Genomic DNA, 12,528 nt, shown 5'->3' with positions numbered 1-12,528 from the left:
CGGAACTTAATAGATAACCAGTGTAGAGATGATACAATTGGGGTTATATGATCATACACTATTCTGGTAAGAATTCTAGCAGCTGTATTTTGGACTAACTGTAGTTTTATTGAGGATCAGGACAACCCCCTAGTAATGCATGACAGTAATCCAGTCTAGATAGATAGCTTTTCTGCATCAGTATCAGATAACGTTCCGTAACGTATGTTTCTGAGCTGGAAGAAGGCTGTTTCTAAGTTTCTAAAATAACACCAGGGTCTTCAACTAAAGGATGAAGTAACAGTAGATCCTTCTAGATGCAAATTGTATTATAATAGGTTCTGTGTACAGGTTTTTGGTTCAATAAGTAATACCTCAGTCTTATCTGAATTTAATAGAAGAAAATTACTGGTCATCCAATATTTTATCTTTAACACACTCTGTCAACTTGGATAATTTAGAGATTTCATCTGGTTGTGATGAAATATAAAACTAAACAGTGGAAACTGATTCCATGTCTTCTAATAATATTACCAAGAGGCAGCATGTATATTGGAAATAGCAGAGGGCCTAAAACAGACCCTTGCAGCACACTATAATTGGATCAATGACATAACTTATTTGTGACCTATAATCTGAAATATTTCTTTTACGTCACTTTCTAATTTTTTAATTATTTTTTTTACATCATGTTTATTTAGAAAATAACACTTTTTTGCAGTATACATTTATTAAGTTACACAGCTCTCTGAATGTCAGAAATGTTTAAAGTTTGTTAACCTAAGCTGAACATAGTAATGTATGTAACATAGCAAAAACGCCACAGTACAGTGAAATTAACACATTTAAAATCACCCAGTAACATGGAATGACACTATTAAGATTATCTTGACGATGAAGTCGTGTCATCTGGGTTTTAAATCAGGGGTCTCCAAACTGTTCTTTCACAATAATGCCTATGAATAAAGTTAATTATCGGATAAACTTGCTTATATATTTGAAGTACTGTTAACCTCTCAAAAATATATTGAATTCTTCTTTACATGTCCAAAAATGTCTGTTGTTTATTTTCTCAGGCTTATGTTTTAATCAACCTTTTGACATGTAATTTTTATTTATTTATTTAAAACAGCATTGGCATTTCTATTCCAGTGCCATGAACCTTCCGCAGTTCCCTCAGGAACCTCTATGGGTTTGCAAACCCCAATTTTGGAAATCCTGTTATAGAAACTACATGTAATGCAGGCTGCTGTATCCTAATAAGTCCACTGGACTTTAAAATATGGCAGACACAGTGAATTCTAACAAAGCTGAACTCCTTCAGAACAGAGTAATCAAAATTACTATGTGTTGATGTCAGTTTTGGTTTTTCCCTCCATGTCCTTAGCTTTGCTGGGGATCTAAACATGGCATCATAACCATGAGCTCCTTCACAACAGAGAAACAGTTATCAAACATGTTAGATAACTTGACCTGTAACAGGTCAGTTCTGTTTGTGCTCTTCTGTGGTGTCCTGAGGCGATGAAAGCGCCCTTGCTTTATTCTTGCGTGATGCTCTCCTTCCCTCTGCTGGAGAAGTCTGGGGTTGCGAGTCTGTGAGAAATGTCAACAGAACATCTACACTCTGCTTCATGACTGAGTCTAAAACATGTTGTTCCTCTTTTGAAAAACGTCCCAAAACGTATCGGTCGACAGGTGTTTTGCCTGTCGGTCGCCCAATACCAACGCGCAACCGTGGCATCACCTGCGGACACAATCAGCGTGTGTTAGAAATGAACATATACAGCAAGTCACTATAGCTAATGTTTTGCTCTTTGAAATATTTGCTAACTTACATCAGTATGAAGGCAGTCCACACATGATCTCACACCATTGTGACCCCTGAGAGGAAGAGACATGGTCCAGTGACCAATGAAGTCAATATAACATATTAGAGAGAAACTTCTGACTGAAACTTCTGTCCTTGACTGTTATCAGAACAAAAGTTTTCACTCACCTTGCACTTCCGCCGTGTTTAATGCCGAACTTCCCAAGCGGTTTGTCAAGCTCATCGTGAATCAAGAGAATATGTTCAGGCGGAATTGAAAATTTGCTGGCTGGAAAAAAAAATAAAAAAAAATAAAGAAGAAATAAATTCAGATTTCCAATGATGGAAACAAGGGTGGGCGATATGACCAAAATCTTATTTTGATAATGAAATACAACACAATATATTTGTTATAACTAAAAAATAAGAGCAAAGATTTATTAGACAAATTAAATGTAAATAAAGTAATTTTAAAGTTTAAATAAGTATACATAAAGTAAGTTTAAATAACGTATACAAATACAATACAAATGAAATTTAGTATAGTTTTTCAGGTACAGTAGGTTTATTTAAGAAAAAGTAAAGACATTGAATAAAAAGGTAGTATTAAATATTAAATAATAAATAAAACACTGCATAGTCTTTACTGTATACTATGAATTGATTATGAACTGGTTATTATTATTAAAGATAATGTTTTTCAGTCAAGAGCAGTGAATGATTTTCTTTGTCTTTTGTTGTTTGATTAACATTAATGACACAGGTATATTAGGCTGCTGTCACTTTAAGACCTCATGCTCGGATCTAATATAATGATCCACATCTGATTTTCACGTGTATGTGAATAATCCACCCGAAGGGCATTTTGACTATAAAATGTGTGTGTATTTGACCATTCAAGCGCAATAAGCTGCAAAAGAGAACCGAATTTGGGATCGCACAATATATGTTGTCATACCGCCCAGCCCAAGATTCCTGTAATCATCCACCTGAGGTGAGTTATTCTTTTATAGGATAATACAATGCATCTCACCTGCTTTTGCCACACTCACACCATTGATGTTCATGAGCAACTTGGGTCGAAGAAGAACCAACTGGATGTCTTGAAGGTGTGTTACAAAAACCTCTCCTGAGACTTGTCGGTCAGATCTCCAGCTGTCTGGCGTTCCCAAACGTTCTGCTAGCGTTGTAAGCACAGCCATACCAACACTATGTCGAGAGCCATTCATGCCAGGGTTTCCCAGCCCGACAACCTGAAACACAACAAAAAATACACAAAGTGATTCAGTCATAGGTTTATAAAGGTCCTGATTAAACTAGTACTTAGGTTTTAATATTTAACAGACACCTCGACAGTTATTAGTAAGCCTGATCTCATTAATTAATTCCGTTTTTACTTGCCATTTAGAACAATTAGTCAGAATGGCCACTTTACAGCTTAATTTGTTAGTGATGCACAATATATCGGCCACCAATATCGGTCGAAATATGTTCATTTTTAATGTTATCGTTATCGGCCCGATAAGAAAATTTGGCCGATATATTAAAGCTGATAGATAATATATTATTTCCTTCAGCTGAGACACTTCAGATGTTCAACATGATGGTTTTGAATAACTTGAAATATGACTGAAATCACTTCAGTGTAACATGTAAAGCGCAAGGCTGTCATATCGGCTACATAAAATTATCATGAGAACATTATAATTGTGTGTTTGGGACATGGATTTTACTGGTGAGACTTTTGTTCTTGTAATCAGGCTCTCAAAAATTATATAAAAATTTGGATTTAGATTTATCGGCCGATATATCGGTTATCGACTTTCAAGCATAAAGAATTAGCGGTTATCAGTATATATATATATATATATATATAATATTACTATCAACAAATGAAATACACACTATAGTGTTAAATAAATGGGTTATTGAAGTAGATAGAAATTGATATTTGTTACTTTAGATACTTGTCACTATTGGGAAAGAGACTATTAGCAAAGAAAAAATGACTAGTTTGTAACGTTAACGTAACCAACTGATAAGTACTTTAAGAACAGCAGTAAAACTAGTGGTGTTGAAAAAAAAAAGATTTAGAGAGGATTAATAAACAGTAACTACAAATAAGATACTGGTAACTTTACTACCTATTTTTGAGAAAAAACGGTTTGTCATAACCTATAATAATTATAATAATGCCAAATAAAAGACTTCTTCGATAACGTACCATTTTCCTTCTGTTACAGTCACCTGCCGCTTGACCATTCATCATCTTCGGCGATGGCAGCGCGCTCGTGTTCATCAACACCCGGTTTATCAGCTTCGTTATCATCCGCATTATGAGAGCCATTGGCAGTTTGAAACCTTGAGTCACAGCCGTCCAGACTTTGCCTCGAACTGTGGTGTTACTCATTATGAGTCATGGTAAGTTTAAAGTTTACCAAACCGGTCTATATCACAGTTTCGATGCGACTTTCATCAGACACATCTCGATTTGCTGGTGAACGTTTATATTATGGATATAATCGTGACTCCAAAACATAGCAACTACAGCTTATATAAAAGCATAATCGGTAGGACATATGAATTGATTAAAGACGCTTTGTTTGCGATTCATTCACGTGGATCAGAGGTCTTTACCGACATGGATCCACACGTTCTGCTGTCAACGTGCATTGCAAGATTGCCAGATTTCAACTTTAAAATCCCCCCTAACGGAGCAAATCATCAGGGTGACCTCCGGCGAAGTATAACATTTATCTCGGTCCATCCCAGAACTACTTGAAATATATGTGAAACTGAAATGATGAAGCTGGTACTAACAGTCTATGTTTTGAACAGGTTAGTAAATTAAAGCGTACATTTTTCTACGTGTATTTTCTATTTTTGGCAACGCGAGGTTGTCTGACCTCAGAGAAGCGAAGGAGTTTATTAGTCCTCACAAACCCCACAGCGCCACCTATCGTGATGGTGGAGAGTAACCTTTGGCAGTGCTCCCTCAGACAGTGCCATGTAAGAGAGATGGAAAAAGAACAGTATCAGAGACACATATCCAAACACGTTCAAAGTTTGGGGAAAAGAAAACTTAACCCCATAAAGTCTATTGTATCATAGTTGATACAAAAAAGGCTTCTAAATGAACAGCATGATCAAGGCTTCTGTTTGTTAACAAAGCTTATTGATTTACACAAGTTTTCAAAATGTAATCTTATGGCACATGATGCAGATCCATTATCTTTATGGATCTTTATGGAAAATGTAGGTCTACTCGTTATATATTTCACTTAGAAAGAAAGAAAGAAAGAAAGAAAGAAAGAAAGAAAGAAAGAAAGAAAGAAAAAAGATTAGGCTATTAAAAGCGATATGTAGTCAGTTCCCCTCAAGTTCATTCAGGTGTCATAGCAAATAGGCCTAGTTCATCACATTAGTTAGAAATATATATATATATCTATTTGTACCATTTGAAACTTAACAATAAATGCTACTTGGTGTGATATTGTGTTATAGGCTATAATGCAAAGACATTCATGCATTTTTAGGTGGGTTTATTTGCCCATAGCCTGCAGGCATCCATTGTGACTATGCTTGATCTGCTATTCTAATGGATTAGTCAAATCTCTAATGGCAAGAAATAGAGAGTGTCCCTTATTTACACCATCCCGGCTGTAATTGGAAACGTAAGCACAAGCCTTTACGGATGGATATGTTCAGATGCCTTTTTCGTTAAGTTAGTAACACGTTATGATAAGGTTTCATTTGTTGACATTCTAACTTACCTTCATTGGTTAACATGAACTAACAATACTTATAAAACATTTATAACAAAGGTACACTCATTTTTTTTTTTTTACAAAGTTTAAAAAGTTACATAATGAGCGAGTACATCATGAATCCATCTTCCAAACCGTGTTTATAGTGAATATTTCAGGCCTAACGAATCCCTACCACTCGTGTTCTGTTTGAAACAATTCAAGAACTCATTTACAATACTTGTAAATTTGTAAATGCCAGTGTTGATGTAAGTGCTGAGAGAAATGAGACTGATCAGAAGATGTAGACATTCTAAATAGACTGTTAATTTAGCATTAAGACAAGTGTTAACTGTTCAGTGTGCAATCATGTGTTGTTTTTATTCACATTTATCATAATCAATAACCATTATCATGTTTTTTCACATTTGCGTTTATCATAATCAATAACCATTGTGTTGCTTTAAATATGTTTTACGTTTTTAAAAGTCAAATAGCTATACTTGGTAAATGTTTTGGTAACACTTTACAATAAGGTTCATTAGTTAACATTAGTTAATGTATTAACTAACATGAACTAACCATAACCAATACATTTGTTACTATATTTGTTAATCTAGTTATTAAAAATACAGATGTTCATTGTTTGTTCATGTTAGTTCACAGTGCATTAACTAATGTTAACAAGATTTTAATAAAGTATTAGTAAATGTTGAAATTAACATTAACAAAGATAAATAAATGCTCTTAGCTTGTGAAATTGACAGATGCAATCAGGAGGTTTTATCATAACTGCTTTTAGCAACAAATCTAGGACACCAGATGATAAACTGAAAATTGTCAAATCAGATTATTATCTGATACCTGTCTAACTAAATTCCAAACCATAACAATGCGTAATGTATTTAAATGCAAAGCAATAACAAGAATTAAAACGGGGTTTAGATAAACTAGAAAAATATCTTTATTTTGAAAGGAACCATTGAACACATTTCAACCAGTAATAGCCTATGCAAACAACGTTTCTGAACAGATTTTCACAGCATACAACATATAAAAGAGACTTTCAGTTTCACATGAACAAGAAAGTGTAAGAGAGAGTCCATTGGTTTACATCCTGCTCGTCTTCGAAGCGTTTCTCTGAGGGCAGTATTGGCGCGTGTGCGCCCAGTCTCCGGTGGCCGCGCAGAAAGGACACACATAACTCCGCAGGATCGGGCATAGGATCCGTCCGTCACGGGCTTTCAGTCTATGGCTCATGTACACCTCCTCGCTCTCTCCGTTTTTTAGGCAGAAGCCGCAGGTGTCACGCCGGTGGTCCCGGCTGGAGGAGGAGAAAGTAGTGCTGGAGGCGCTGCTGGATGAGCCGGTGCTCAGGAATCGCTCCCCGGGGGTCACACGCGCAGTCACGGCTTGCCTTTCCTCGCGATGCTCCTCCAGCAGCTGCGACAGAGTCTTGCGGAGATCCATGTAGTCCCGCCACATGAGGAAACACCCGTCAGCTGCGGGGAGAGTGTTCTCGCGATCGGTGAGAGAGGAGGGCTGCATCATGTCCAGTGTTCAGTCAGGTGTGTGTCACCCCATGACCCCTGGTCAGTATTTATAGGAGAATCGTCTATAGACTCCAGACAGGACTGTCTGGTCTGTCTGGGGCTCTGAACACCTGTCCAATTTTCGTGACCTCTGGAAGGCTTGCTTGACCGAGGTCCTCACAAGGTCACTGGTTCAAGCTCGCGCTTTGGTTTATTGTGTTGTATCAATTAGCGGCACGTGTCAGACTGGGTGCACGCGCCTCTGTCTGCTTTCTGTAAACATTTAAACATTGTAACATTTTCAGGGTCGTGCACAGGATGTTTGGGGCGCAGGTGCTTAAGTTAGAAAAAAAGGTCAGTCTTTCTTAAAATGTAGTTAGGCATACATACTGTACACTTTTAAATTAGGCTACTTTCATATTATTTATTTAAATAAATAAACGGCATTTTGTTGGCATTATGCTGGAATTGAATAATCAAAATCAATATTATGCATTACTGACAAATCACTATTTATTATTTATTTTATTATAGGCTATATGCATTTACACTTCAATTACAGTTGCAGGAATAATGTTATGAAATTAGTGTTTTAAATGTAAAATTATGAATATAGAAATAAAAAAAAATGAAATGACACTTTTCTGCATATGATATTTTTATATGAAACTGAAACCTCCAGCAATGTACAGCATACCGATTATACACAATAATCTTAATGTAATTACGTGTTAAATTAAGTGTTAAATGTCCAAATATTTCAGTTAGCCTATAAAAATAATGGGTAACACTTTTTATCATGAACTAACAATGAACAAAACATTTGTTACAGTGTTTATTAATCTTTGTTAATGTTAGTTCATTCATCAGCGGAGATGCACAGGGGCTCAGGTGTGACTTTCGCTGCGTCCGAAATTGGTGCACTACTTCCTTAAAAGTAATTCTTAAATCCCCTCCCTTGGCCTCATGGGATAGCTGAGTGTCCATCAACTGCACACTCAAAGCCATTTGAAGGCAAGCCTGCAACCTTAGCCGAAAAAAGCGCATCGCCTGCTAATGCTGTGGTACGCAGGGAAGGAAACCAGAGGCCTTTTTTGAATGGATGCCAATGTAGAAGAGGCTTCACTAAGCTGAATAAACCGCTTTTGTGAGGAAACAGCTTATCATTTAATGAATCGACAGCTTATCGGCTAATCTTCAACATGTTTGCTCTTAAACATTTGTTTTAGATTGATCTAATTTTAGAGGTTACACACACACACACAAAGTCACTGGCAATTGCGACAGGTGATTGTTCAGTTTTGATTCAGTTTACGCCCCTTCTCAGTCACCTCACGACCGTTAAAAAAGTATGTTCTATATATTTCAGATTACTTTCGTATGTAGTATGAATGTAATCTGGACGTACATTCGCCATGTTGTCATTATCATGTGACCTACCAGCGTCACTTGCGTCGCTTCACCTCTATTCACAAATCTTCTCCCATGTCCTCAAAAGTGTCAATCTTATGTACACTTCAGAATGCTAGTAGGTCACTGGTACTTTTTGCCAATTTTTTTATGAGTACTGTGAATTCGGACATACTTCTTTTGCCACATGCTGTTTTCATCTACAATATAGGGAAGTATGGGATTTCGGATGCAGCCTATATATTCGGACACTATTTTAATGTACTGTTTTTCGCAGACTAAAGAGTATAGGGAAGGATTAGAATTTCGGATGCAGCGTTTGTTTGGAACTATTTTCGGATGCGTCTCAATTAGCTTCCTAGCTCCCGAACTCGTGAATCAGTAGATAGTGTACACTAATCCAGGCACTGTTAAGGACCCTAGCTGGCTCACTACACATTGGGGCAGTGATTACTCCATTTCTGGCGACATACAACATCAGCATACAATGTTGTAGAACGTCATAATAATCAACAACAGTCATCAACCTATATCTTTTTGATAGAATTTTTTTTATTCTGTGTAAACACATTGTTTTGTTACATATCCATACAACAATCTATAATGTAGGGGGCGGGACGCTTCAGATTCTAGAGAGCATTTGATTGGGCTAAAAATCTGATGATTAGCTGAAGTGCAGAGTGATTCAAAATCATCAAAAACGTTGATCCATATTGGCAGAAGTGAGAGACTGTAAGTTTTAAACGCTTATATCTTTTAAATGCGAATTTTGTCATTGTTTTGGAGCACACTAGCTTATAGATAAACCTAAGAGTAACATATTCAAACTAAAAGTAAAAAAACTTAAAGTCCCCCTGTAGTCAATAATTGTATCCCTTAAAACTCATCTTTGATCACCATAATTACATATTTAAAGTTTTTTCCTTGAATTTTTTTTCCCTCATGCCTTAAAATAGCTTAAATGTAACTGTGTGTATCCTCATTTAGTATACGCGGTTCATTTACTCCCTCTCAGAGATCCACTCATTGACGTGATTGGTTACAAGGTAGTTTGTGACGTCAGAAACACCAGTGATTTCAAACCGCGTTTTTGAGACTGTCTTTGGTTCACTGCAGTTTTAATGAGAAAATACTCAGCAATGCTGCAGACTTATGAATTTGCTCACGGTTTGTCTTAAAGCATATTAAAAACACCACATGGACATATAAACAACATTTAGAAGCTTGATTTCACCACATAGGGACTTTGCAGACGTTGCAGAGTTGGACGGTAGGAAACTGAACCAAAAGCACATAGGACACCTGTATTTCTCTGTTTCTTTTGGAGAAATTCAATCAAAGAGGAAAGACTGTGAATGACAATACAGTTGTTCAATGATTTCAGCCATTTTATATTTATATTATATTCAAAATTGTGAATATAACTTCAAACAACTCATTTTGAAAACTGAAGCTCAAATTTATGTGAAGGGGGTATCGCTGTATTAACTTAGTTTGTATTTACTTCTACATTTACATTTTTTACATTTATGCATTTGGCAGACGCTTTTATCCAAAGCGACTTACATTGCGTTATCCTATACATTTATACATAGGTATGTGCAATCCCCTGGGATCGAACCCACAACCTTGCGTTGTTAACGCAATGCTCTTACCACTGAGCTACAGGAAAGCTGTACTTCTACAGATTATACTGAAAGAAATAAGAGAATAATACATAGGGGAAGATACCATATAAGGGAAGAATCAACGCTTACTCCAGTAAACTATGGAGTGCCGCAGGGATCTGTATTAGGCCCCCTGTTATTTTCAATATATATGATGCCACTTGGAAATATTATAAGGAAACATGGAATTAGTTTCCATTGTTATGCTGATGACACTCAAATATATATTTCATCACGGCCGGATGAAAACGCTACATTTTCCAAATTGACAGAGTGTGTTAAAGATATAAAAGATTGGATGACGCGTAATTTTCTTTTATTAAATCCAGACAAGACAGAGGTAATACTTATCGGTTCAAAAAACCGCCCACAAAACCTCGCACAATACAACTTTAACATCATAGGATGTCCTGTTACTTTATCCTCTACAGTAAAAGACCTGGGTGTTATACTCGATTGCAACCTGTCTTTTGAAAATCATATTTCTTATGTTACAAAAACAGCCTTTTTCCACCTTAGAAACATTGCTAAGCTACGTAATATGCTATCAGTTTCTGATGCAGAAAAGTTAGTTCATGCATTCATGACCTCGAGACTGGATTACTGTAATGCTTTATTAACTGGTTGTCCTGCATCCTCAATAAACAAGCTACAGTTAGTCCAAAATGCCGCCGCTAGAGTTCTTACGAGATCAAGAAAATATGATCATATAACACCGATTTTATCATCACTGCATTGGTTACCTATAAAGTTCCGTATTAATTACAAGGTATTGCTACTGACTTATAAAGCCCTAAACGGCTTAGCTCCAGTCTATTTAACGGATCTTCTATCGCCCTATAATCCATCACGCTCTTTAAGATCACTAAATTCAAGGCTTTTGGTCATACCTAGGATATCCAGAACCACCAAAGGAGGGAGAGCATTTTCACATTTGGCTCCAAAACTCTGGAATAGTCTTCCTGATACTGTTCGTTGCTCAGACTCGCTCTCCCAGTTTAAAACTAGATTAAAGTCGCATCTCTTCAGCCAGGCATTCATATAATCCTACAGTTCAAACTACAATCCGGCCTCTAGCTCATAAATGCCAGAGGAGAACTGGCCCCCGACTGAGCCTGGGTTCTCCCAAGGTTTTTTTTTCTCCATTAGGTCACCTGATGGAGTTTTAGGACACCATTAGGTCACTTGATGGAGTTTTTCGGTTCCTTGCCACTGTTGCCTTTGGCTTGCTCAGTTGGGGATATTTTGGGGATATTTAATTTAATTTTATCAATCAATAAATTCCTCTTGAAACAAACTTTGTTGTATTATTTTAATTTAATACTGTGAAGCTGCTTTGATGCAATCTGTATTGTGAAAAGCGCTATACAAATAAACTTGACTTGACTTGACTTGACTTAATACTTCTTATAGATTATATATATTCAGTTAAACTTTTGAAATCTGCAGAATATTGCTTTAAGTTACACTAGGGATGTCGCAATAACCGCAATATTGTAATACCGACCGCAATGTTCATGTTTTTTCATAAGGCCCTTCTTGTTTTATACTTCATACATGTGTATTGAATGTTAGATCAATTAATAATGATAACAAGAGTGTAGAAGAATGTATATTTAACTGCCAATTGGCTCTTTTTTTAACTTAAGTCTGTGTTTGTGATTTAGGCTCCGTAGATTTGCACTAAACAAGCCTACAGACAGCGAGCTATTGAGAGAGAGAGAGAGAGATACATCGACTGAGCGTGTGCTGTTACCTGTGTCTGTCTTTCTTCAAGTCAAGTCATACATTTGTGAGAGAAAAAAATATCCGAAGAGGAAAGTGTTACATTTTGTTAAAGTGTTAAAATTCAACTCTCAGAGTGAGACTAAAAAAACTGAACACACATTGACCCTTTAGACTAGAGGGACCTGCTATCATGCTGGAAAGTACACCATCACACACTACAGCGATACAGTATCGCCGATACTGCAATTTGATTCCAATATTTTAATGTAGAGCTCTTGCCATCTCTGTGAAACTCAGAAGATAACCAGGAGACTGTGTATTTTCAGCAGGATTCTTCACTGAGAACATGCTGTTTGGTATAGCTGCAGTCATCAAGTCTAACTGAGGTACATAGCTGTATACATTTTAGGTGGCATTGCTTAGAGATAGAGTCAAAGCACCTGGAAGACGACCTTAATGCAAATGAAGTCTCTAGCATTATACCATTCCTAATCCAATCAGCATAACTATTCAAAGAATGGGGCAGGGGTACCAAAAGCCATTTAAAACAAAAGATGAGAGTCTCAGTAATGTGACTCATTTGACTTACAATAAAGAGAACATGAACTGGCAGAAACCTCTTGCTAGCGACTTTGCTTTGCCAAATCATTAATCTTATG

At 36.6% G+C, this 12,528-nt stretch overlaps 1 protein-coding gene across 1 annotated transcript; it reads right to left on the bottom strand.

Moving 5' to 3' along the window:
• Positions 1 to 273: 273 nt before the first annotated feature.
• On the bottom strand, positions 274 to 4,444 carry ptrh1 (peptidyl-tRNA hydrolase 1 homolog). Its single transcript, XM_082168929.1, has 5 exons — positions 4,011 to 4,444; positions 2,820 to 3,039; positions 1,976 to 2,075; positions 1,815 to 1,860; positions 274 to 1,723 (listed from the first exon to the last, which is right to left on the bottom strand). The coding sequence occupies exons 1-5, from the start codon at positions 4,194 to 4,196 to the stop codon at positions 1,463 to 1,465; spliced, it is 813 nt and encodes a 270-aa protein (XP_082025055.1). The 5' UTR covers positions 4,197 to 4,444; the 3' UTR covers positions 274 to 1,462.
• Positions 4,445 to 12,528: the final 8,084 nt, after the last annotated feature.

Source organism: Leuciscus leuciscus (assembly GCF_965113295.1).
Source record: "Leuciscus leuciscus genome assembly, chromosome: 5".
Taxonomy (NCBI): domain Eukaryota; kingdom Metazoa; phylum Chordata; class Actinopteri; order Cypriniformes; family Leuciscidae; genus Leuciscus; species Leuciscus leuciscus.
The sequence above is the reverse complement of the archived record's forward strand: the minus strand, read 5'-3'. Positions and strand labels throughout refer to the sequence as shown.